This window comes from Anolis carolinensis, chromosome 5 (genome assembly GCF_035594765.1).
Source record: "Anolis carolinensis isolate JA03-04 chromosome 5, rAnoCar3.1.pri, whole genome shotgun sequence".
NCBI lineage: Eukaryota > Metazoa > Chordata > Lepidosauria > Squamata > Dactyloidae > Anolis > Anolis carolinensis.
In genome coordinates this window covers 54,417,809-54,443,489 of record NC_085845.1, presented here as the reverse complement: position 1 = coordinate 54,443,489, position 25,681 = coordinate 54,417,809, and the positions used below count along the sequence as shown (strand labels likewise).

General features: G+C 37.2%; 1 protein-coding gene across 2 annotated transcripts in view; it reads left to right on the top strand.

Annotated features, from left to right (window-relative positions):
- The window catches only part of fstl5 (follistatin like 5), a 452,120-nt gene that overhangs the window by 332,461 nt on the left and 93,978 nt on the right, over nucleotides 1–25,681 (top strand). For both annotated transcript variants that reach the window (XM_062981258.1, XM_062981257.1), the window contains exon 8: nucleotides 10,195–10,315. In XM_062981258.1, the coding sequence (XP_062837328.1) occupies nucleotides 10,195–10,315 (121 nt within the window). The remainder of the gene's footprint in view (nucleotides 1–10,194; nucleotides 10,316–25,681) is intronic.

The window sequence follows — 25,681 nt, the reverse complement described above, 5'->3', positions numbered from 1 at the left end:
CCCCCTGAATGATTGAGTTCGCAGCTTGGGAGTGCTCCTGGATCCATCTCTCTAAATGTCAGTCCAGGTAGATGAAATGGTCAGGAGTGCTTATCCTCACCTTTGGCTGATCTGCCAGCTGTGCCCCTTCCTATATTCCTTAAGATGGTAGTGCATGCACCGGTAACCTCAAGGTTGGACTTCTGCAATGTGCTTTACATTGGGCTACCTTTGTACCAAGTTTGGAAACCTCCGTTGATTCAAAATACAGCATCCAGATTGGTTATGGAAACATCCAGGAGTGAACATATCACACCTATCCTAAAGTCACTTAACTGGCTTCCAAGTATCTGGGCAAAGTACAAAGTGTTAGTTTTGACCTTTAAAGCCCTACATGGTTTGGGTCCAGGTTACTAACAGGATTGCCTTCTTCTGTACAAGAGCCACTCAGAACACTGGGGGGGGGGGCAGTTACTCCATCCTGCTAGATCCCAAGAGGTCACCGTCACCCAGAGGACTTTTTCATCGGCCACCCCATGACTCTGAAATGACCTGCCAGAAGAGCACTGACAGCTACATTAGCTGTCACAATTTAAGACAAGTGAAGACCTATCTCTTCTGGCAGGCCTACCCAGAAATTTTAATGACGAATTTTAAACTTGCATCTTATGTTTAATCTCTGCTTTGTGTATTTTAATATTTTGTGGGAATATGTTTTAATATGTTTGCTTTAAAGAATGTTTTTAGGTGAATGTGTGTTTTACAGTATTATTACCCACCTCAAGCTGTGAGGAGAGACGGGCAAGAAATAAAATTTATTACTATTACTACTGCTGCTGCTGCTACAGATCCTTGCAGTTGGTAATGATGGTCCTAGAACCGATCTCTGGGCTATTTATTGCTGGAACTATTCAGATCCTACTTTGTGTAAGTTGGCTACCTAGCAACCTGTGTCTTTGTGAAGGTGTAAAATAATTGATTAGAGTAAACAAGACGCACTATTTTCAAATTGAACCTATCTATATATATATAAAAGGGTAATGAAATTTCGGCCTAGGACAAAACAACAAAACTACACATCCCAGAAACACTAAACTTGGCAGCACAACCCCTCATCCATGCCTCTACATTCATACAACAAAAAGAAAAGAAAAATAAAGTCCTAATTAGAGGGAGATGAATAATTGTTTTTATCCAATTGCTGCCCGTTAGAAGGCTAAGCTCCACCAACTTGGTCTCCTAGCAACCTACTCAGCCCAACAGATGGCCACCCAGCCTCATAATAATAATAATAATAATAATAATAATAATAATAATAATAATAATAATAATAATAATAATAAATCACACAGTCCTAAGCACTTGGGAAGTGTTCGACTTGTGATTTTGTGATATGAAATCCAGCATATCTATCTTGTTTGCTGTGTCATAATAATAATAATAATAATAATAATAATAATAATAATAATTAGCAGATACCCCCAAGGATCATCCAGTTTAACTTCCTTATATCATGCAGGAGGACACAATCCAACCACTCCTCACAGTTGGCCATCCAATATCTGCACAATAATAATACACATCGAATCATAGCATCAGACAGTTAGGAGATACCCTAAAGGCCATCCAGTCCAACCCAATTCTGCCATGCACAATCCAACACAGTCCAACACAATCCAAGCACTCCCAACAGATGGCCACCCAGCCTCTCAATACTACTACTACTACTACTACTACTACTAATAATAATAATAATAATAACAACAACATCATACAATCCTAAGGTTTGGAGTGACCCCTAAGGATCATCCAGATCAACTTCCTTCTACCACGCAGGAGGACACAATCCAAGCACTCCTGACAGATGGCCATCCAGCCTCAACAAGTTCTCACCAACACCACCAGACAACGCCACAGCAACGCGTGGCTGGGCACAGCTAGTAGATTATAAAACTGAAATAGATTTTAATAAAATCATAAAAAGCAAGTGTTTACATTGTGATATGATCAGCTGTCCCACTTCTGCCTTCCTTAGTAATGTCAATTGGAAGGAAAGTGATAACATCCTGTTGGAGAATTTTCAGGAGCTCAGCATAGAATTCAGAGGATGGTGCTCACAAGACTTGAATTTGTCGATCCAGAGATTCCCTCTTTTTTCCAAGCACAGTTGGATCAAGAGGGTTTTCTGATGGAAACATGGTGATATTAAAAGGGCTATGACCCTCAAAATTAAAATGTTTTGAAACAAGTTGTTTCAACCTTTTTATTTTGATTGCTATTGTATCATTAATGAATCCTATCTGACCATAACTTAGTTTTTCCAATTATATATTTGTATGGAGGATAAAATAGAATTCCTGCTGTTTTGGGGTGAAAGTTAGAGAATGAAAAGAGAGAAAGGCTGACTAAGTTATGGAGTGATGCTAGAAGGAATCAAATCAATGGCTAAGAAAGCTGTACTTGGATTCTAATCAAGCCACATATAAAAAGAAAATGTGTTTCTAGAAGCCAAGACAATGAGACAAAACATGCAGTAACCTTGTTTTTAAAAAAACTATTAACTAATCCCTATTGTGAACATGAACAAGCTTGTAATTTTGGGGAAAATGCTATCCTTCCAAGGAATTCCAAGGAATAGATTAGCTGGTCCAAAGAAAAATAAGCTCAATATGTATTGTTCCTGCAGGAAAAATACTCTCTTTCGGTTATCTCAACTCTTACACTATTTTTTTCCACTGATATTGAAAGCATTTAATAAAAACAATAAATAAGGTGACTATAAACATGTTGAAAAGCAGCATTAAAAACAGCTTTAAAACACATACAATAGCAAGCATTATAGACAGAACACCATTCAAAAGCACACTTAAAAACGACCCTTCAGAAATGCCCTTTAGGAAACAAAACAAGCAAACTCCACATTATCTCTTAAACACAGTTGGAAATGTGTACTTGCATAACTCTGGAGGATTTTCCATCCTCTAGGTCTCACTTTCAGCAAGCATATGAGATGTGGTTGCCTGCAGAAGGCATTGTAGAAGCATCACTTTTGCTCTAGCTTGTAAGTGATAATGCATACAAAACAGGAATGAGCGTTGCAGTCAAGAACGACTTGCAGAAAATCACCTGATGTAGTTGCAGATCACAGCTTTGGCAACTACCTCTGTCCTAACTTTGGTGTTCTACAGTCAGTCCTTTTTAGAAGCCCACAATGTGACATTTAAATGCATTATAACTGCATTTCTTCTATACACTTTGTTCTTCTGGAAGCCAAGAAATAGGTGTGAGACATTGGTGTGGGAAAGTTAGGTTTAGACTTGGAAGTACTGCTTTGGATTGCACGTAGGACTACCTATTTTCTACAGGGGAGTAGGTGGATTATGTCTATCTATAGAAAACTAGATATCAACAATAAGTGGTTGTCTTTCTAATGTAGACACTCACATGTAGAGCTTTTTATTTTCATGCCACACCATCTTAGTGTTTTGTAGCTCCCCTGCAACTTAACTATTCATAACCAGAAAAGAAAATACTTTACTGAAAATAGTAGTATAAGCATAGAATTCTTCAATGGCCATTTTGACTTTTTTGTTGTGTGCTTTCAAGTCTTCAAATTTATGACAACTCTGTGGTGACTCTATTACAAGATTTTCTTGGCAAAATCTGTTTAGAAGGCTTTCGGTGGGAAAGTATGTGTGTGTGTGGTGTGCAGGCTCAGAGTGCCCACACCTGCCAGGGCCTGCAGCTGAGCACCTCTTATTCTAGAATTCTAGAGTCACTCAGCAGGCCCTGGCAGGCATGGGTGCGCCTGCACTCCACACACACACTCTTCAGAAAGAGAGTGTGTGTGTGGTGTGCAGGCCCAGAGCGTCCACACCTGCCAGTGCCTGTAGCTGAGTGCCGCTTACTCTGTGATGCCAAAAAGCAGGCCAGGAGCCAGGACCCGCTCCTGCTTTGCTTTTGTGTCAAGCTGATTTCCATAGCCGGAGGGGGCTTCAGGAGAAATGAATTCCACACACAACTCTATTACCTGCCTTTGTGACTGAAAGGGAATGATTTTCCTAGGATCATCCAGTGAGTTTTCACCACTGAGCAGATTGAAACTCTGGTCTCCATAGTTGTAGTCCAATACTGAACCTACTATATCCAATTGTATATATGGTATGTTTTGTGTGCTTGAGTATGTATAATATGTATGTGTGTGTATATATGTATATATCTATATTTAATTGATGGAATTATTTCATTGGAGCTATCTAAGTAGTATGGTGATAGTTCTAGCAAAGTAGATAGTCTTAGTATTAATGTTACCCTTTCTGAACATGTTGGTACAACTTCCACTGAGATATCCCTATATTCCATGAGACTGAGAAAAAATAGATGTTGTGGTGAGAAAATGAAATTTGTATGACAAATTTGACAGATCTTCCAGTACCTATACAGCTGAGATAGATATTTACCGTACCTATGAGAATGTTGAGCTGGGTACTTGGGTAGACATAGCTGCCAAGAAATGGAAAAGAATTTGGCTGAATGAAAAAATCTTGATAAAAGTAGAGCATTTGCAAATTGCAGTGAGTCTCTCCAGAGATCATTTGCAGTGAGTCTCTCAAGATACATTGCAATAAAAAGATAGTTAACTGAGAATTCATACACAAGCAAAGTTTGTGGAACAGTACAAATAAATAAAATACACAAAAATAATGCACACATTTAAAAAGGAAGTAGCCAAAAAGTGCACCGTAGATTTTTAAAAAATGAGTGAAACAAGGTGATTGAAAAATGGAAAGTGGGAAAGTACAGTCAAAGTAAGACAGAAAGGTTTTTACATTCAAAAATCCATCCAGGTTTGGTGACACAAGCTAGATCAGATCTTTATGATACAAATTGTCATGCATCTTCAATTTGTGGATACTTTCATTTAAGTGTTATTTATTTCAGCAACAATAGAAACAAACCTGAGAGCACAGCCCAGAGCAGGCTAGCAGAGCATCCAGAGACTCGACAAAAAGAAGGAAAAAGATCACCAATGTGCCATCCTGACTCTGTCTCTATCTGATCCCCCACTGTTTCTCCCTGTAACCATAATACATGCACTGCATCAAAGGCACATAAAGGACAAAGCTTTAGCCCATGAGTGAGGAGTGTTTATTGAACTGCAAATTTGGTCATCCATAGCCTAGCCAGAACAACAAATGGTGAGGACTGATAGAAGTTGCAGTTGATCTGGATAGCCACATATTCTGTTTGGATGACTTCCTGGAAAATAAAAAATATGTTGTAACATAACTTTACATCATTTGTACCAATTCTCTTGCTGTGTCACCTAAAGGGTGAATGGATGAGGACAGTGAATGGGACAGCCCCCTCCCCTGGTTGTCACATGTACTCATTTGATCTTTGATCCCATCCCCCAGTCAAACATATCATGACAATAGTAATTAATATCAGTAGCAACACCAGACTCTGTGATATATGATTATCTCTCCTTGGTCTGTGCACATAAAAGGTAATGTTTGCCTTTGATTAGTTTTCCTGGGATTTGCTTCTCTTCTGTTGTCTCATTTTGATTTCTCTAAGGGTCTGTGGATAACTTCCTTGTATTTTAAGTTTGCTTTTAGTGCCACTCCACAGTGTAGCCTTGAGAGGACAATAATGATATCAGTATTCTCCTGTGAGTATGGCTGTTCAATCTTTTCCTATCTGAAAAGAAAAAGCTGATATCTTAGGATGCTTGTTATTTGTTTTAGCTTCCTGTGGCCAGATCTCAATCTCAGCTGTCACTAAATCACACTGCAAGCACGGCAGCTTTCTGAGTGGAAGGAATAGAGTTCATGCCCATCTAATGTCTTGATTTCTGCCAATCAGAGCTGAATGAACCATATGAAACTGACAATTTCATAAAGATCTCTGCTATAGTGTGTAAGGAAGACAAACTCATCACATCAGATAATATATCTCAAATGCTAGAGAAAATAACAACAGAATTGGAGAGCTCACAGAATGACTATAGATGATTACTTGTCACAAATAAGCAACCCACAACACATTTATAGTGGTATCCTTAGAAATGGTACAAAGGGGGGTAACACTGACTTGCTTGGAAGATACATATTTTTATACTAATTTGATATATATTTTGCTAGCTTCAAACTGTTGAATTCTGAATCTTATAGAAATACGTGTTTGTAAAAAGTAGGATGTTTGTGTATAAGGCAGGATAATAATAAGAGAGAAGACTACCAGCTAATTTCAGGCATGAAGACAGGCATAAACTATTTAAAAGAGATATAAGAATAAAGTAGCCTTATAAAGATAGGCTAAACAAAAGGCCAATTACGCTGCATACCCTAAAGTACTCAGATCTTCTCTGATATTGAAAGCTAAGCAGGGTAATCCGTGGTTTGTACTTCATAATAAATATCAGGTGCTGTTGGCTATATTTCAGAGGAGGAAACTGGCCAAACCACCTCAGAGTATTCTTTGCCTAAGAAAACTGGTGCGAATCATATTGCTCTTGGCTGATAGACAGCCATAAAATGCTAGTAAGAGAGAGGAACAGAGAAGATTTGCTTTTGAATAGGCTACATTTTAAAAAGATTTTTTTGTGTGTGTCAGGAGCAACTTGAGTCTCTTCTGGAGTGATAGAATTGGCCGTCTGCAAGGACGTTGCCCAGGGGACGCCCGGATGTTTTTGATTTTTTTTTTTAAGATAATGACTGGTATGTACAATGGATGCTGCAACTATTGCAATACATGTGTGTTCTATTCACAGGTGACATATAGATTGTTTAAGTTCCACTGTGAATAAACATAAATGTCAGTTGATTCACATAATGTTATAGTGTTTTATAAGATGGTAATTCCTTATGAATGCAAACCCAAATGTCTGCTTTTGTAAATAATAGGGACAGAAAGAATATATGAACATATATATATATATATATATATATATATATATATATATATATATATTAAAATGTGGACTTTTTTTCAAGTGCCAAGAAACCCTAAGAGAATGCTGAACTAATGATGATCTTCACACTTTAGGATTTTACCCTGTGCAAAATTTGACCAGTATTTTCTATACATGAAACAACATTTTCTTTGCATGGAAATTAAAATTTCCATACATAAATATTAATACCTGCACATAAAACAAAATTGTATGCACAGAAAAAAAAGTTGTAAAAAGGATTTATCCTGCACCATATTCACATACTGATGATTTGCATAGAAAACATGTTTTTCACAGGAAATATTAATTTTCACACATTGTTTTCTGCTAATAAATATGCTGTTTTCTGCACCCAGACAACCTTCTGTTCATTTGGCTCAGAGTAAATCCAAAATTGCAAATAGATTTCGAAAACTGTGTGGTTGAGTGCTGAAATTACTTATTGCTGTCTTCAAGATATAGCTTAGTGAAAAATCCCTACAAATGATGAAGAGATTTGAAAAGGCTATGGTCTTCCTCAAGGGATCCGGAGTCCTCCTGGCTATGGAAAGTGCTTTTAATTCTACATCAACTTTGTTGATTAAGTATTATTAGTTAGCCACAGTCTGAAAATATAAGGTTCAGAATTGTCCAGAGTTTCAGGTATCCATGGAGAGTTTTCGAATCCATCCCACAACAAAGAGGTCTTACTATATACCATGAGATGGCAACCAAGGCAACCAGAAGGTGATGAGAGGGCTCTTTGAACACATATATATTAGCTGACAAAGGGCAAAAATCTTTCACCCTTTCATTCTAAAGAAATGGAAAAGGAAACTATACTTGTTTTAATATTGAGATTAGCATAGAACAAATTCCTTTGTCCAATGGCAAGGGGGAGGGTAGATTCAGTTTATGGGTAAGATACAGTGAAGTGATCAGGCTTGTATCTATGACATGTAGGAGTGTTTTTGCATAAAATGTTTGGAAGTTCATTTAACCTGTGTTTGTGGCTTGGGGCATATAGGCTCTCAACTAATAACTGTGTCTGCAATTCAAGTATGATTCCAGTTAAAACTTTGAATTGCAGACTCTTTTTTCTTCTTGTTGTTTCAAAGAAGTATGTGGCAAAAGTTCTTTTTATTAAACCCTGAAGTCTTAAATTCTCCTCCATCACCTGATAGATTATAGCCACTGTCTAAGTTCCCCAGATATAGTATGGGGTTGACCAAAAGAGTAAAAGGGAAGAAAATTGTTCCATATTCCTGAAGCATCCAGAGAAACTCACACTGGACTGGGGGTGGGAAGGTGAGTCAAGTTCAGAACTGAAGATGCAAATCAAGGAGAAATCCAGCCTTAACTAGCCTGTTCTCTTCTCCTCCTTTGTGTGCACCCTTTTGGCACTAAGTGCCGAATCACTAGACCCTCTGGTCTTTAAACTAGGGTGAAATCAAAAGGATCTCTTCTCTATTCAGCATCTTAAATCATGCTGCTCAGAAGCTCAATTGATGTATAGTTTTACATTTATTATGTGCTATATTTTATATCTGCATTAAACATTGTACAAGAGATATTATCTTGTATCATAATACGCTTTCGGTGGGATACCATATGCTGCTAGCTAGCAGGTTGTTTTAATTAACACAATCTAATTCAATAAAACAATGCAACACTTCTATATAAATACAATACCCACTTGCTGCCTAATCACAATAATAGTGTTATAATACAAAGCTGGAATAAGAAGCAAAAAAGAAACAAAGTAAGCTAATTAAAACAAACCTACCGTAGCAGTCATATAAAACTCTTTAAATTTGGGCACGACAGGTGGCTTATTCCTGTAAAGGGACATTTTGACAAGAGAGCTGGACTTCTGTCATAAAATGTTAGGTGAAGTAAGCTGCAGATTGAGGGTTGTTGTATGTTTTCCAGGCTGTATGGCCATGTTCTAGAAGTATTCTCTCCTGACGTTTTGCCCACATCTATGGCAGGCATCCTTTGAGGACACCTGCCATAGATGTGGGTGAAACGTCAGGAGAGAATACTTCTAGAACATGGCCATACAGCCCAGAAAACATACAACAACCCTGTGATCCCGGCCATGAAAGCCTTCGACAATATAAGCTGCAGATTCTTTGTTTTGACCTTACCCAGATTGAAATAAAGATATCTCCCCCCTGTCTCTCGCCCACCCTCCCTCTCTTTTCAATGTTGCAAAGTCTTGAAGAACCCGGGGGGATTATAATTCACATCTTTAAAACTAAAGCATTTGATAGATTATATATTACACGTCCTGATTATGTTTATTCTGTTTCTTGCATATTGCCTTATCACTATTCTCTGAAGTTTATAGGAGTTTATCTAAAAATAATAGACTAGGAACAGCAGGCCTGAACAATTGTGACCTACCAAAATGAACACTGTTGAATATCAGTCATTTGTGATGAGAGAGTAATAAATGAACCAACCCTTTGTTTTATTGACCACATAAGCAAATAGAATGTTAGGAAGGCAGGGCAATAATCATGGCTGGCGAGTGTTGAGTGAGATGTGGTAAGTACAAACCAGGAAAATGGGTAAAAGGTATATTCAGATTTTAAGGTATGGAAGAAAGCTATACTTTTAGGATGCATTTAAATGAGTTTGTTAATGTTCAATAACAGTGATTCTAACATGGAATTTTAGGGTTGTTGGATCTAACACCATGTTTTTGCACTGCTGCTGCATCCCCCCTGCATTGCACACACACAATTGTTAAAAAGAAAATAGGTGGAACAGCTACACACTATTGTATGACTGCTAGTTGCAAGAGCTGTCTCCCATGAAGCACCTATAGTCACTTTAGCTGGCTCATTTGTTGAAGTAGATTTTGGCATGTGCAAATTGATCTCAAAATTAGTTGCTGTCTTCAGAGTCGTGAAATATTTTTATTTGCAGCTTCAGTGCTGAATAGGTTGTGCACCTGCAGTCTTTTAATATTTATTATTCATATAAATGCACTGGGACGCTTACTGTTTTGATGTTTGTTGATTCCTGATTTTTTTATTTAATGTTTTTATTGTCTAATTTGTTTTTATTGATAGGTTAAATGGTTTTATTAGTCAGTTTATTTTAAGTGATGTTAGACACTGTAAATCTGGTTTTAATGCCAAATACCAATGTAATATATTTAATAATAATTGGTTAATGTTATCCTAATTGACAATCTAAGGTGAATTGAGCTGCCTTAGTGTTGTACAAGTAATTGTGATCACATTGTTATTAATCTTTCCCTCTAGGATTTCGGTGATGACGGGTCCTTATATATTACTAAGATTACTACAAGTCACATGGGAAATTACAGCTGCTATGCAGATGGTTATGATAAACTCTATCAGATTCATATTCTTCAAGTGAACGGTAAGAAAAGTGGTTCTAATAACCATGTTATCTCTAGATTTAATTCAGTGAATTGTTTTCATCCCTTAATTGTTATATGAAAACCAAACAGACATGGATAATACTTTTTCATTAGCATCTTCTCCTCTGTAAACAAACTTGTAGGAAAATGCAATTTAATCACCATATGTAGCAATCCTAAATAATTAATTCTTAATGAAAAAGATGAAAGACAACAGAGTTTATTTACTCTCTACTCTATGCTCTTAATAATGTTAAACAATGTGCATTCTTAAGATTCTATCTGCAGGATAATAAGCAGTTATGGAAATGGTGGCCTTGAATAACAGGCTGCAACAATCCATTTGTAGCTCTATTGGTTTTCGGCAGCATGGTATACTTTCCAAATAGAAAACTGTCTTCATATTAAATCACAATCACAATGTTCAACCTTATGCTTCCAATAAACTTTCATAAAGCTATGGAATGCCATATTTTCTTTGTGGAACAGCTTAAAACATTAAGGTTTTGTCAGTATTTTTATGATCTTTCACAGAAAATTCAATAATGTGTATTTCTTTGCATTGGATAAAAATTGCCAGACATTCATCAAAATATTCATTGTCCGCACACCAGCCAATCATAACCATTTCCTATATAAAGGTATGGAAAAGGTAAAAGTCATCTCCACAGGAATACAAACACAAGAAGCAATGTCATTTTTCTTGTAATCAAGGGATCAAATGAAATCAATATACCATTTTATATTGAGGAGGAAAGGTACTGACAGAAAAAAACAAATCTGAAAGAGTATATATATTCTGTATTTATCATGCAGCTGTGGACATTTGAGAGGAGGCTTGAGGGCTTCCTGAGCACTTGGTCTCAGAAAGGTGGGTCATCTGTTAGAGAGATGGTAATCAACCTGTGGGTCACCAGATGTTTTGGCCTTCAGTTCCTAGAAATCCTAACAGCTGGTAAACTGGCTGGGATTTCTGGGAGTTGTAGGCCAAAACACCTGGGGACCCACAGGTTGAGAACTACTGTGCTAGAGGGAGTAAGAGAATTGGTTGGGGGAGGAGTTAGCAACTATTAATTCACTATATTTAGCTGTAATTGTAGCCCCAGTCCTTTGCGATCAGCAAAGTTCTGCTAACAGACAAGGCCAACAGGGGAGCATCTACACTATAGAATATAGTTTGACCACAGTTTAACTACCATGGTTTAACGCTATGGTATCATGGGAGTTACAGTTTAATGAGGCAGCAGCACTCTTCAGCAAAAAAAGGCAAAAGAACTTCTAAAACTACAATTCACTCAGATTATTCTACTGCATTGGCAGCGAAGGTGGGGCCAAACTGTTTAATTATACAGTATAGAGGCACCCTGGAGTTCTGTTTCAGTGTCCTATGTGTGATTATTGAATATGAATAGCAAGAGAGCTGCTGCAGTCACTTGCAACAGCTGTGGTATGTTTTTATTCTTGGTGGAGGATGTAGATAACTATACCTGCAGCAAGTACAACTTGATGCCCAACAACCTGAGGCCCCATACGTCTACTCTTCATATATTAGGTAGCATGTGGTTTTTTAGGACAGAGCAGACTGTCCTGGATGAGAAACAAACAGGGGATGTTACTGAGGAAGAGATCAGTTACCAAGCACAAAAGGTAGGCATCTGGAGGAACGTGATAAAAGAAGTAGAACAACCAGGGAACATTTTGTGAGTTTGGGGGTGCAAAATGATTCAAAGCTCTCTCACTTATCAGTAATGAGTAACTAGTAACAGTAACTGCATTTATGTATCTATTTCCCACATTTGTACCCCGTCCTTCTCACCCCGAAGGGGACTCAGGGCGGCCTTACAACAGGCAGCGATTTGATGCCAAAACATGTAAGTCCATAAAATAAACAGATACAATTACAATCAAGAATGCAAGTCCTCAGAGAACATGTAAATAACCTTGGAGAGGTTTAGCACATAGATTGGTCCCTACCAATCCTCAGAGGAGACATGTAGTGGTGGTTGGGGTCTTCCTGCTGTGAAGAAAACCAAAGCAATGGTTTGAAAGAATGCAATACTGAATGCTGCAGGATTCAGTTCTGGGTCCAGTTCTGTCCAACATCTTTATTAATGACTTGGATGAAGGTTTAGAGGGCATATATATCAAGTATGCAGATGACACCAAATTAGAAGGGATAGCTAATCCTCCAGAGGACAAGATCAGAATTCAACATGACCTTAACATATTAGAGAGCTGGACCAAAACTAACAAAATGAATTTCAACAAGGACAAATGTAAGATATTGCATTTAGACAGAAAATATTAAATGTAAAGATACAGGATGGGTGATGCCTGCTTTGTCAACAGTCCATGTGAGAAAGATCTTGGAGTCTTCAAGGACAACAAGTTGCACATGAGCCAACAGTGTGATGCAACAGCTAAAAAGGTCAATGGTATTTTGGGCTGCATCCAAAGGTGTATAGTGTCTACATCGAGGGAAGTCATGGTGCCTTTGTATTCTGCTTTGGCTATTATTATTATTATTATTATTATTATCATCATCATCATCATCATCATCATCATCATCATCATCATCATCATATATATATATATATAAATGTAATGTGCATTTTACAATGGAGTAAAACAAAACCACTGAACTAAATCATACCAAATTTGGCCACAAAATACATAGTCATCCAAAATATGTCTTTCAAACAAAAAACCTAGAAAAATAAAGTCTAAATTAGAGGAAGAACTGTTTCCCCCCTTGCTGACAGTTAGAAGGGTAGATTCCACCCACTTCATCTCCTAGCAACCCACCCAGCCAAAATGGCGCCCAGGGCTTCCTCACTCAGGCCTCTTCCACATTGCCTATAAAATACAGATTATCTGATTTGAACTGGATTATATGGCAGTGTAGACTCAAGGCCCTTTCACACAGCTATATAACCCAGAATGCCAAGGCACTTAATCCACAGTATCTGCTTTGAATTGGATTATCTTGAGTCCACACTGCGATATAATCCAGTTCAGTCTGGAATTTATACAGCTGTGTAGAAGGGGCCTCATATAATCCAGTTCTAAGCAGATAATATAAGATTATAAACTCAATATATAAAATTGCTGTGGAATAATAATACAGAAAAATATAATCTCTAAAATCAGGACAGTAAATAAAGAGCAACACTCTGAAAACAGGGGAGTTCCAGAAAGGAAACAACCAGGGCCAGCTAACACCTCCCAACAAAGGATTCCCCCAGGCAGGAAGCAGCCAGGCTTTGAAGCTGCAAGGCCATTAAATGCTAATCAAGTTGACTCATTACAGCATTCCTACTTGCTGCACCGAGACTACTCCTAACGAAGGATGCCCCTATGTAGAAAGCAGCCAGGCTTTGAAGCAGCAAGGCTATTCAGTGCAATTCTACTAGCCCAAAAAAATATTTCTCTAGAACGCAAGTACCCAGGCATCCAAGCAGCAAGCCTATTCCTTTGTATTCCAGCCCACCAAACAAGGATTCTTATAAGAAGAAAATGGCCAGGCTTTGATGCTGCAAGGCTATTCACTGCTATTCCACCTGGCCAACAAATGATTCCCATAAGACACAGCAATGCATGGCTTGGCACATCTAGTTATGATTATATTTGTCAGATATTTGACATGTGCACTTAAATAACCCATTAAAAATTACAGCCCAATTACATACAGTACTTGTAAATTCTTCCACAGCTTTAAGGAAGACCATTTCTGGTATATTCAATTATTTTTAATTTGAACAGGAGTACTCAAAATTAACATGCTATATCAAAATAGGTAAATCCCAGGTCTTCTAAAAGGAGAAAATATAGCTACAACAATTGGTAATTTATTGAAATTGTGCAATTCCTGAATAATATTTTTTAATTACTGTAAAGGTTTCAAGGAAGAGGATTAATGCTGAGAAAAGTAGCATTGAGGCAAATTTTGAGACTGCCCACAGGGATGCCCACACTTTGATGTCACTACAATGATCTAAGATGGGGAACTCTGATCCTTCCCATCCCACATTAAAATTATTTATTTATTTATTTATTTATTATTTACAGCATTTATATTCTGCCCTTCTCACCCCGAAGGGGACTCAGGGCGGATCACATTACACATATAGGCAAACATTCAATGCCATTTAACATAGAACAAAGACAAGACAAACATAGGCTCCGAGCGGGCCTCGAACTCAAGACCTCCTGGTCAGAGTGATTCATTGCAGCTGGTTGCAGCTGGCTTGCTCTCCAGCCTGCGCCACAGCCCGGTACCTTTAGCTGTTTCTGTACAAATTTAGTACCTTTAGCTGTTTCTGTAGAAATTTGGAACTCTGAAGATGATTGCTCCCTGACTACAAAAAACTTCAGTTTCTACACACTTTAAAAACATTACTGTAAGGATGCACACATGTACAGTCAATCACAAAGTGTCTATAAATTTATAGTATTTCTAAAATGATTTTTAAAATCTGTTCTCTTCTTAATAAGATAGCTCATTGATGAATCTATCGGGATTTGTACACTTGGGCTAAACTGGGTCAAATTGTGAAACTTAATGAATCAGTCAGATGAAACAGCAAGTTCAACAATTATGTTTGTAGATCTATCCATTCAATTCCTAAATGCAGGCGATGAAGGCTGAACTTAAAGACATGAAAATGATTAATTAATGTAATGGTACTTGTATAACATAAGAATCAGGGGAAGGTTAATGAGATAATAAGGCTTAGTTGATCTTTGGGTTCTTATGTGAGACCACTTTGAAAATGGTTTAATTAGATTTTAAGTACTTTTACAATATATTTGTATTCTGTTCATATGAAGCAGAAGCAATTTTTATCCTTTATTTTCTTGGGGTTTTTATCATTTATTTTATGCTTAATTTCTCTTTGTTTATTTTTCTCCCTCCATTATTATTTCCTCAATATATAAATTGTTTATACATTGTTCTAAAGACATACATTTCTTTAAATTTTAGTATTGATTTGAACCATAATATCCATGTGGAGAGAATTCCAAACACTACTAAAATGATTTTCTGTTAGTGTTAACAGATAGAAATATAAACATTTTCAAAGAAAAAGAAACGTTATTCTGTTATACTACTGAGAGTCAGAAAGCATGGGATACAACCAGAGGCGGTCCAACCATAAGGCGAAATAGGCATTTGCCTGTGGCGCCATCGTCCCGGGGGCACCATCGTCCTGGGAGGAGGGCACCACTCTCCACCTCCTTCTCTTTCGGGCCTTCCAGCGGCCGCGCTGGGCCTTCCGGCCAGCGCAGACCCACCTTCGCACCACGCAAGCCCACCTTTGGGGCCTTCAGAGATTGTGAGGTCTGTAGGAACTTGGAAGCTAGGTATGTGGGGTTTATATATCTGTAGAAGGTCCAGGGTGGGAGAAAGAACTTTTCTTTGAAGCAGGTGTGAATGTTGCAATTAATCACCTTGATTAGCATTTAATGGCCCTGTGGCTTCAAGGCCTGGCTTCTTCTTGCCTGGGAGAATCTTTTTTTGGGAGGAGTTAGCTGTCCCTGATTGTTTACTGTCTGGATTTCTTCTGTTTTCAGAGTGTTGTTCTTTATTTATTGTCCTGATTTTAGAGGTTTTTTTTTTTAATACTGAGGGCTATCTGGGTTATCTAAGTCCACACTGCCCTATATCCCTGTTCAATGTTTAGTGCTAAATTTGCAAATATAGTAATTCCTACATAACATTACCATGTATTGAACTGCTTTTTCTATTGATTTGTTGTAAAACATGATGTTTTGGTGCTTAATTTTTAAAATCATAATGTAATTTGATGTTTTATAGGCTTTTCCTTTATACTTCCTTATTATCCAACATTTTCGCTTATCCAACGCTTTTATTTTTCAGTGATTGGTTTGGGGGGGCGCCAAAATTCTGTTCGCCTACACTTGAAAAATACCTAGGGCCGGCTCTGGATACAACTGATTTATTTTAGCATGAACTTTCATGGACTTCAGCCCATTTCTTAAGCACAGATACATAGGTGAGATTGGGGTGGCAAGATATTAAATATGGCAATAACATTACAGTTCTCAATAGCATTACTCACAATATCAGGTGTTTTGCCTTGTTCATCCTCCAATCTATCTATCTATATAAAAGAGTAATGGAATTGCCACCTCGGACAAAACAACAAAACTAAATGTCCCACAACCTCGAAATTTGGCAGCACAACCCCTCATCCATGCCTCTAGGTTCATACAACAAAACTACACATCATGAACCTCCACGAGGCCTAAAAAACCCAAAAAACCAGCACGCTCCATGTGCGCCTGTGCCAAAATGGACTCCTCATGTGGACAGAACATCCCCCACCCCTCCCCTCTATGCTTGCTCCCACGCGGTACCCATTCCCCAGAGAACACCGCCATTTTGTCCACCATCCCCGACACAACGTGCACTATTCTCACCCAGCAGCCCTCAACGACATGGGCTCAAGCCTCCCAGGCACCTCTCCAGGCTCTCCTCCTCTTCTCTCCTCTCCTCACCGCTTTTGTGCTCCACAGCTTTCCCTCCCTCCCCGCTGCTGAAGAAGGAATAACAACAGGGAAACCGCCGCACCTGGACAGGGGACATCACACTTCAGGAGCAAGGCCCTCACGGTCTTTACCAGGGGAAACAGGACGGCACAGGAGAACAACATCCCCTTACAAACTGCAGACCACACCAAACTTTGAGGGAGGGAAGGGAGCTTTTGGGGACCACAGCTTTCCTCTCACACACACCCTACCAGCCCCTGCCTTGCCTTCATTGCTTTTAGGGGGCATGGCTTTCCTGCCTCCCCCCCCCCACTGGCCCTCACCTTGCCTTCACCGCCTTTGGGGGCCGCAGCTTTCCTACCTCCGGTTCTAAGCAGATAATATAAGAATAATATAAGAATATACATATAATATGTAATAATTACTGTGGTCTAATAAGGATACAGAACGATATAATTTCTAAAATCGGGACATTAAATAACACTCAGAAGACAGGGGAATTCCAGACAGGAAAACATCAAGCCCAGCTAACACCTCCCAACAAAGGATTCCCTCAAGCAGGAAGCAGCCAGGCTTGGGAACTGTAAGGCCATTCAATGCTAATCAAGGTAACTAATTCCAACATTCATACCTGCTGCACTGAGACTATTCACTGCTCTTCAACCTGGCCAACCAAGATTTCCCCTAGATAGAACACCCTCATGTTTGGAAACCATCAGGCCACTCCGTCCCATTCAACCAGCCCAACGAAGCAGGCCCCTATATAGAAAGTGGCCAGATTTTGAAACAGTGAGGTTATTTAGTGCAATTCCAATTGGCCATAGCAATGCATGGCAGGGCACAGCTAGTGTAATATATGTTTCCCTGTCAACAACACTCTTCTACACTATACATTGTGTTTATATCCATGTCTCTGTGAATTCATATTCCAACAAAACTAGATTGTTTAGATTCTTATTTGTTCTATTTTGAAGGAGTCTTGCAGCCTCTCAGATTTGGAGTCACAATTCATGTGAATCTTAAGGACATCCCTATTGGCTAGTCCAAAGGCAAAAGAAATTTGATGCCTTCAGAACACTATGCTACTATATTTAACATCATTTTTTTCTTCTGTGTAGGAAAGTGGTTACAAAAAGAAACAGTACTTGTTCTTGCTAAAAATGAAAATTTGGGAGCTATTGTGTAAACAATTGTTCAGAGTTGGAGGGAGGTACTCTTTTTCAGGGACATTGGACATAATGACAGCATGAAGGAGGATCTCTGGCTACAAACAACTGTACCTTCTGTTAGAAATAAAGGCATTTATTTATTTATTTAACCCTTTGTTCAACAATTCCTTCATTCAAAACACTCTGATCCTCACATCAAAGCTGTGAGATAGGTTCACCTCAGAGAGAGAAAGTGAATCACCTGAGATTACCCAGGAAGCTTTGTGGATGAATGAGGGTTTGAACAAAACCAGGTTGTATGTCATGTTGCAGTTACAACTGTTTTGATCTGCCTTTTTTCTTGTTTCCAACATGTTTAGTTATTGGTAGGCATTTTGATTTTGATCTGAAACAATGTAGAAGTAGAATGACTGAGGTAGGACAGTGGCAGGGAGCAATTGATATTTTTAATAATGTCACAGACGGCAAGAGACATTTGTTATTTTACAGGGTTGTACATAATTTATAGAATTTAACCTACAATTTTTATTTAAATCTCCTTTTATTGTCAAAGAAGCACAAAGAGTGAATAAAAAACACAAAGCCAATACCAGACTTTCATGTTCTAGAGAGACTTGTCATTCTTTGCTTTAGGCTTTATTGGTTCAGGATTTTTTTTTTTAAAAAAAATAACAGTTTGAACTAAAGGGATGATTGCAAGTGATAATGCAAAAAGAAAAGGAAAAAGTAAAGAAAGACCTTCCATAATGAAGGTTCAAACAAGGGATACTACTTGTAAGATTATTATTTGATTCACAGTAAGTTAAATAACAAGAAGGCAGCAATCTTATGATTTCTTGCCTGGATGTGTCCTAAGTTAATGTAATGTCAGAGAATACAAGCAATCCAGAGTTACAAACATTCAATTTACAAATTACTCCAAGTTAAAAATGGGGATGAGACAACAAGAAGTGAGTGACATCTATCCCTAGGAAGGGAAATTCACTTCTGAAAGAATTATCATGAGGAAAGTGTGCATCCACTGAAGCTTTAGCACTAACCCTGGTTTCAACATCAAGACAATTTTTTCAAACTCAAATTCTCACTGGGACAGAAAGTGAGGTGAAATCTTCTGAACAGGGCACACACAGCAAAACAAACACCACAGGGGTGTTAAACCTTCCCTATGCTATCCAAATGGAATGTGTGTGTGTGTATGTATATACACACACACATACACATATGACTGGAGTTACACTTAAAATGTACCTGTTCCGACATATACAAATTCAATTTAAGAACAAACCTACAGAACAAATCTCTTGTTCATAACTTGGGGACTATCTATGCATGTATAAAATTTATAGGATTTATTTTTGCTTCTTATTATTTTCGACAGTGATGAGTTACTTTGCTCAGTTTGAAATATGTCTGATAACGTATTCATTTGAGCAGAAAAAAGTCAAGCAGGCTGAATGAATCCATGCAACTTCTTTACTTTCCTACCTTATCAAACCATTTGAGCTCCCCAAACTATCATATTGTGATGTGATAGACTGAAGAAACCTAGAACTGAAGATTGGGCTTTGAATATGCTCATGACAGGACTAATTCACACTGGAAAGCACTAGAAAATTGATTTCCAGTTGTTTCCAATGACAACTGAATGAAAACACTACTGTCTGTGTGTTTATCCTTATGCGTATGCTGCCAAAATATTCTTCCCCTGCCATATCCCTCTAACCACAGACAAAGTAATGATATGAATAATGCTGGAAGAAATAATTGGTCATTTGGAGATTTGGAGGTTTGGCTTTTGATCCCTGAATGGAGAGTTCTCACAAGCTTCCGGTGTCATTTATACAGATAACTTACAGAATTGAAACAGCATTTCAGAGTCTAAGAGCAGTCAACATGAATACCCTGCCTCAACTCCTTATCACATGTTTCTCTGAAGGTTTGGGACTGAGACATAGATATCAGAGTGTGTTCCATAGATATCTGAGCTAAGACATACTCTTATGTAATAGTATTCCTTAGAAGGTGATTGACTTTCCTTTATTGGAAGTTTTTTAAACAAAAGTAGAATGGCCATCTCCCAGGAATACTTTAGCAATGGTTTCCTGCCCTGGAAAGGGATTCAGTCAGTGGTTCTTGGTCTCTTTTCCAGCGCTATAGTTTTCATGTTTCTTGGATTCTATGTAGAAGATAAAAGTATCTCAGATAGGCTGGGTAGGGCTTTATAGATTGAAATAAGCACTTTGAATCATGCCCATCTTGTAGCCAAAGTAAATGAACTAATGCTTCAGTGAATTTTAGTCAGCCTCTTTCAGTAAATTCATGCTTATGTTAAATACTAGCATAGGAGGCAAAATTAAATTCCCAAGAACTCCAAAAGCCTGTAACTAGTGTGTCAATAAGGAATATCCCAACACCATTTTCTGTGCTCATATTTTCAGGAGGAAATAGACAGACTTCCAAACAGTGTCTCCAGATGCCATCACAGTTGATTGACTCAGAATCCCATGGTTAATAGTATCAAAACTGGTTTATGGTATCAAAAGCCACCAAGAATTCCAGCAGAACCAAAAAAATGACACATTTCCTCAGTCTGGTCCTTCAAATACATTGTCCATCAGGGTGAGCAATCTCATCTCATAACCTAGTCTGAAACAGGATTGAAGTGGATTTAGATAATTTATCTCATTCATGAATCCCTGTGGGTGACTGGTTACCGTATTCTGCTCAGAAAGGACATACTGGAGACACTCGTGAATCTCTTTGTCTCATTAAGTCAGCAAATGGGTTACACTGGCATTTTAAGAAGATAAAAGGGCCAAAGATGGCAAATATGCCAGAATCTTCTGAACTGCACCCCAGCATACTCCCAGCTCTGGAGATACTTAGCTAGACATTGTGGAAGGCTTTACTTTTTATATCAGCTGTCAAATAACTGAAAAACAAATAACTGAAAAACTGATGAGGCATGAAGCAATGGTATAACAGAAAATACAAAATTGTCCTACCATAGATTGCCACCAGTGCATTATCATTGCAATTGATAATAACAAAGTAGGCACTGTATGTGCCAAAAAAGCATACCTGCTTTCACAGGTATGCTTAATGTGGTTAATGCTAAAAGTTATGATTGCAGCAAGAAAATCTGGGACCATTCTCAGTAAGTACAAGCAGCTGCAGTGCATGACAAAAATCAAAATGAAACTTTATTGTCCTCAATTTTTTTCTTTTGTTTTGCAAATGATTAATGCTAAGACATAGAATACATCAAAGTCATTTTTTGTTACTAACATAATTATAGTGGAGAATCATGCTGAGACCGTTTGTATAAGCAGTTGGGGTAACATTGGAAATACATAATCCCATTTCATAGTCATCAGAATAAATTGTTTATCATTTATAATTCATATCTTCATACATCAACAACTGTGTGTCAAGATGGCCTTGAAGTGGATGTGAAGACAATTTCTTTTTAAAGTAGACTAATAAAAGGGTAGTTTGTTCTTTCTGCAATTTATTTCTCTTTTTTCACACACTCCTCCCATGACACTCACTTCTGTCCATGCATAATAAATGAAAAAGCAAACAGGTTATTAATCTAAAATCTCATAACTAATTAGTAGGTATGAGAAATCTTGCTTCTTCAATTATTATTTTAGAATATGCTATTTTGCTACCTTATGCCCTGTCTGCCGATATGAACACATTTTGTACTTAAAAAAAAAAAACTTGAATGAGCACCAATTCCCATATCAACCTTTCTCAGGATGCTCCTTCCTTCAGAAGAGAGATTGGAACGAACTCTGAAGTTAATTTTTCAGCTTGGAAAAATCAGTTTAGCAGTAGTTTTTCCCTAAGTAGCCTACATGGAACTAATGATAACTTTTTAAGGACTTCTTCAAACATTTTATGAACCTATGCCCATTTTAGATATGATAAACTTTATTTATGTGTTAAAACACTTCTGCTAGTTTATTGGTTTTTTAAAAATACGACTAATATCCATTAATTTGTATAGATACACTGAAAACTATTTGTACCAAAGAAGTCTATATAAAAATATAAGCATTTCAGAAATACTAAATGTCCAAAATCTGATTTATTTAAGCTGCATGAAGGTATATAAGGATATTCATAAGTATTTCCATTGCTGTTTGCTGTGTCTGCAGAAACTCTGGTACATGTAATAAGAGCTAACTTAAATCTAAAATTAATATAAGTAAGCAAGAAATACATACGGTTAATTGATATGCAGATGAGTTAACTGACTGTTTAAAAAGAACATAGATATCTACTAGATTTATTGAACTATTTAAACTTTTGTTAAATAATTGGATAGAAATTAAAGATAGCAAGGTCAGAATGAATGAAATTAAATATAGAGAATGAAATAAAATAGCACTGGTATATATAATTCCATGGACAGAAATGAAATATTAGTTATTTGCATTACTGCTAATGTGGAAGAGTTAACATAAAACAACTATAATGAACATTTCAGGCACTAAAGCAAGATCTGTATATGATAACATGATTAATATATCTTGGCAGTAATGTTATGTTAAAATATTTCTACAAATTTACCTTTAGTGTTGAACGCGCTACAACTGGTTATTTCTTCAGGGATGCCAACATCTCACAAAGGGATTTGGCACTTTTTATAGCTAGAAAAAGATGCAGAATACTATTTTATATAAATCAGCTGGAATGCAGGAACTTCCAAATGAGGAGTCATATTAATATGCAACTGTGCTAATTCTTTGAAAAAGAGTGTTGCAGTGCAATCAAAATATATTGTATCAAATAAATAAAGTTTATTGAAATTTAAGTTAGAAAGATCTAGGACAAGCAGAATCAAATCCAACTACAAAAACATTGTATATAGAATGACATATATTTCAGAACAAATTGCATCCAAGGATGATAATTATCTCATGGAGAGGAAGATAGTCTTCTTTCAACAATGAAGTATGCTTTATCTCAAATTATTAGATAAAAGGGTCAAGTCCAATTATCATTCTTCCAATACTTTTTCAACGCTTTGCTCTAATAACCAAAAATGTAACATCAGTAAACATGACATAGCACATCACACACATTTAGACTTCAGACTTACGTATGAGGATTTTGGATGAATGGATTTTAATTTGGATATGTTTTAAATTTTGTATAATGTGTTTTTATTCTGCCATGTTATTTGTTTTATATGAACTGTTGTTTTAGTGTATTGTTCTCAGGCATTGAATTTTTGCCTATTTATTGTAAGCCGCCTTGAGTCCCCTCGGGTGAGAAAGGAGGGGTAGAAATACTGTAAATAAATAAATAAATAAATTTGCAACATGACAGACTTTTAAAAGGTTAAACTAAAAGGCATTAAAAGCAAAAATTGTAGGTGTCCAAGATATTTTGGACATTTGGATATTTATGATAAAAGTCTGTTGTAGAATTTTGGTGCAGTCTTGTTCTGGTGTGATCAACTTCCTCATAGACCCCAATGTAGAATTTCTTCTACTTCTGCCTCTTTAATTTGAGCAAAAGCATGAATTATGGTTATCGTCATGGGTTTTCCCTAAAGTCTTATTAATATAATTCATACAGATATTTGTGGTATATCTTTTGATTGCTTTTGCTATATCTCTTGATTCTATTATTGCCACCCCATTTCTTCTTATATTTTCATTTCCTGAGTAAAACAGTGTGGATAATTATCTGACTCAAAATGTCCAATTCCTGTGTAATTTATCTTGCTTGCCCCAAGTAATGAAATCTTCATCCGTTCTATTTCTTTTTTTTATGTCTAGTTTCCCCTGCCTCATGCTTTGCTAAGTCCATGTTGCTATAATATGTGCTGCATAACTTTGGACTTTCCTTTCACCTCTAAGAATAACTGAAATCCTTTTAGCTTGAGTTCAGATGTGTCACTAGTCATAGCACTGTTTTGTTGTTCTCTGCTGTACTTCAGTAGCTCTTTGAGTACCTTCTGATCTGGGCTTCTCATCTTCTGGCACTATCTCTTGTTTCATTTTGGATTGTCTCATCATAGATTTTTCATGGTAAATCTACTATGCCGCCTTATGCATAGTAGTAACAAATGTTAGCTATAATCAGGGTTGTAGCGAGGGGTGGTGGTTAAGGGTTCACCCTCCCCCCAAAATGTGTCAGGTAAAATAAAACCCTGGTTTACTCATGGATTGGATAACTAGTTAAAATTCATTAGTAAACCAGGGTTTTTTTTTAACCTGACACATTTCAGGGGGGGGGAGGTGTTGAACCCTTGAATCTCTCCTATGGCTACAACCCTGGCTAGAATATTACTACCCAATGATGAAATATATCCAGCAGTTCCATGCTCTCAATACTGCTGTTTGGATCAATTATTTTGGCTCATCAAAAAAAATCCAGTTTGACAGGGAAAACCCGTCTGACATGGAAACTGCACAGCTATGTTCAGAATAGCTCTTTACATCATACAATCCCACCACCGCAGAACAGTATTGTCATGGTGGGAAGGTGAATATATCATGATGTATGCAAGTCATTTGTGGGATAATCAATGCTTAGAAACATTACTTTGTGGACAACAACACTCAGAATCCCTCTAGTCAATGGTCATGAAGAATTCTTAGAGTTTTAATTCGAAGTAATTTTCCTTACTTGGTTAAACCTTTAGTCTTCAGTATTTGTTATTAAATTATATTTTCTCCTCAATCTTGCTCATGGGCATTCTACATTTGTCCACATATTGGTGTGCATGTTCCAGATTTTTAGTGTGTTTTCCAATTGCCATATCCTCATATTTTAAACGTCTGCATTCTAGAATACCATATTTTGGGACATTCAAGGGTCTTTTCCCCCAGAAACTGGAAGTGACCACCACCATGTAATTAATTATTTCAGAAAGCCAATTGTGTTTGTGTGTGTGTTTCTATGTATGTGTGTTTATGTATCACACCTTTCAAAATCTTCATGTGGTACAGTTTACCAGTTGGTTGATGATGGAAATGTGGTTGGGAAGCACATTGGATGGGACTGGTTGTGGCTTGCAGTGCACACTGCTTGCGGCATGATATTTAATCCTGTTTTAGAATATTTATTATAACCCTGACAGTTGCCTTGTGAAGTAGCTGGCTAAATTTCATTTGTTATTTGTATTTATCTCTGGAAGATGCTAACACTGCATCAGAGGAGCAAAGTATTAAAAATTAATTAATAAGAATCCATTACAATCACAGTGGGAGCAAATAATCTGAAAAGGTGTGAGTAAGCAATATATTTTAATTAGAGAGTTTTATTGTTAATATATATGTCTAAATTACATCTCATATTTTGCAATTACATCATGTGGTAGCTTTACCTTACAGTAAATCCCAACTGATGCAACAGTACAGTCATAAATGACTAAATATACTGCTTTGATTGCCACTCAGTCATGGAATGTGATATTCTCACTCACTAATTATGTATTGAATTTTACTCTTCCTGTTTAATTTAGTTATACAAAAATCATGATTTCCCCCTATTTCTATCTGTACAAATCCTCTTTTGTATAGAGCCCCAGGGCTCAAGCAACTTAACTAGGGGGAAGTGATGGAGATGGGAAGTCAGCATTAGACTCTGAATTTTAAATTATCCTAGTACATGTGCAGAATTGAGAAGGGAAAGAGCGCTCTGCTAAATCCTGTTGGT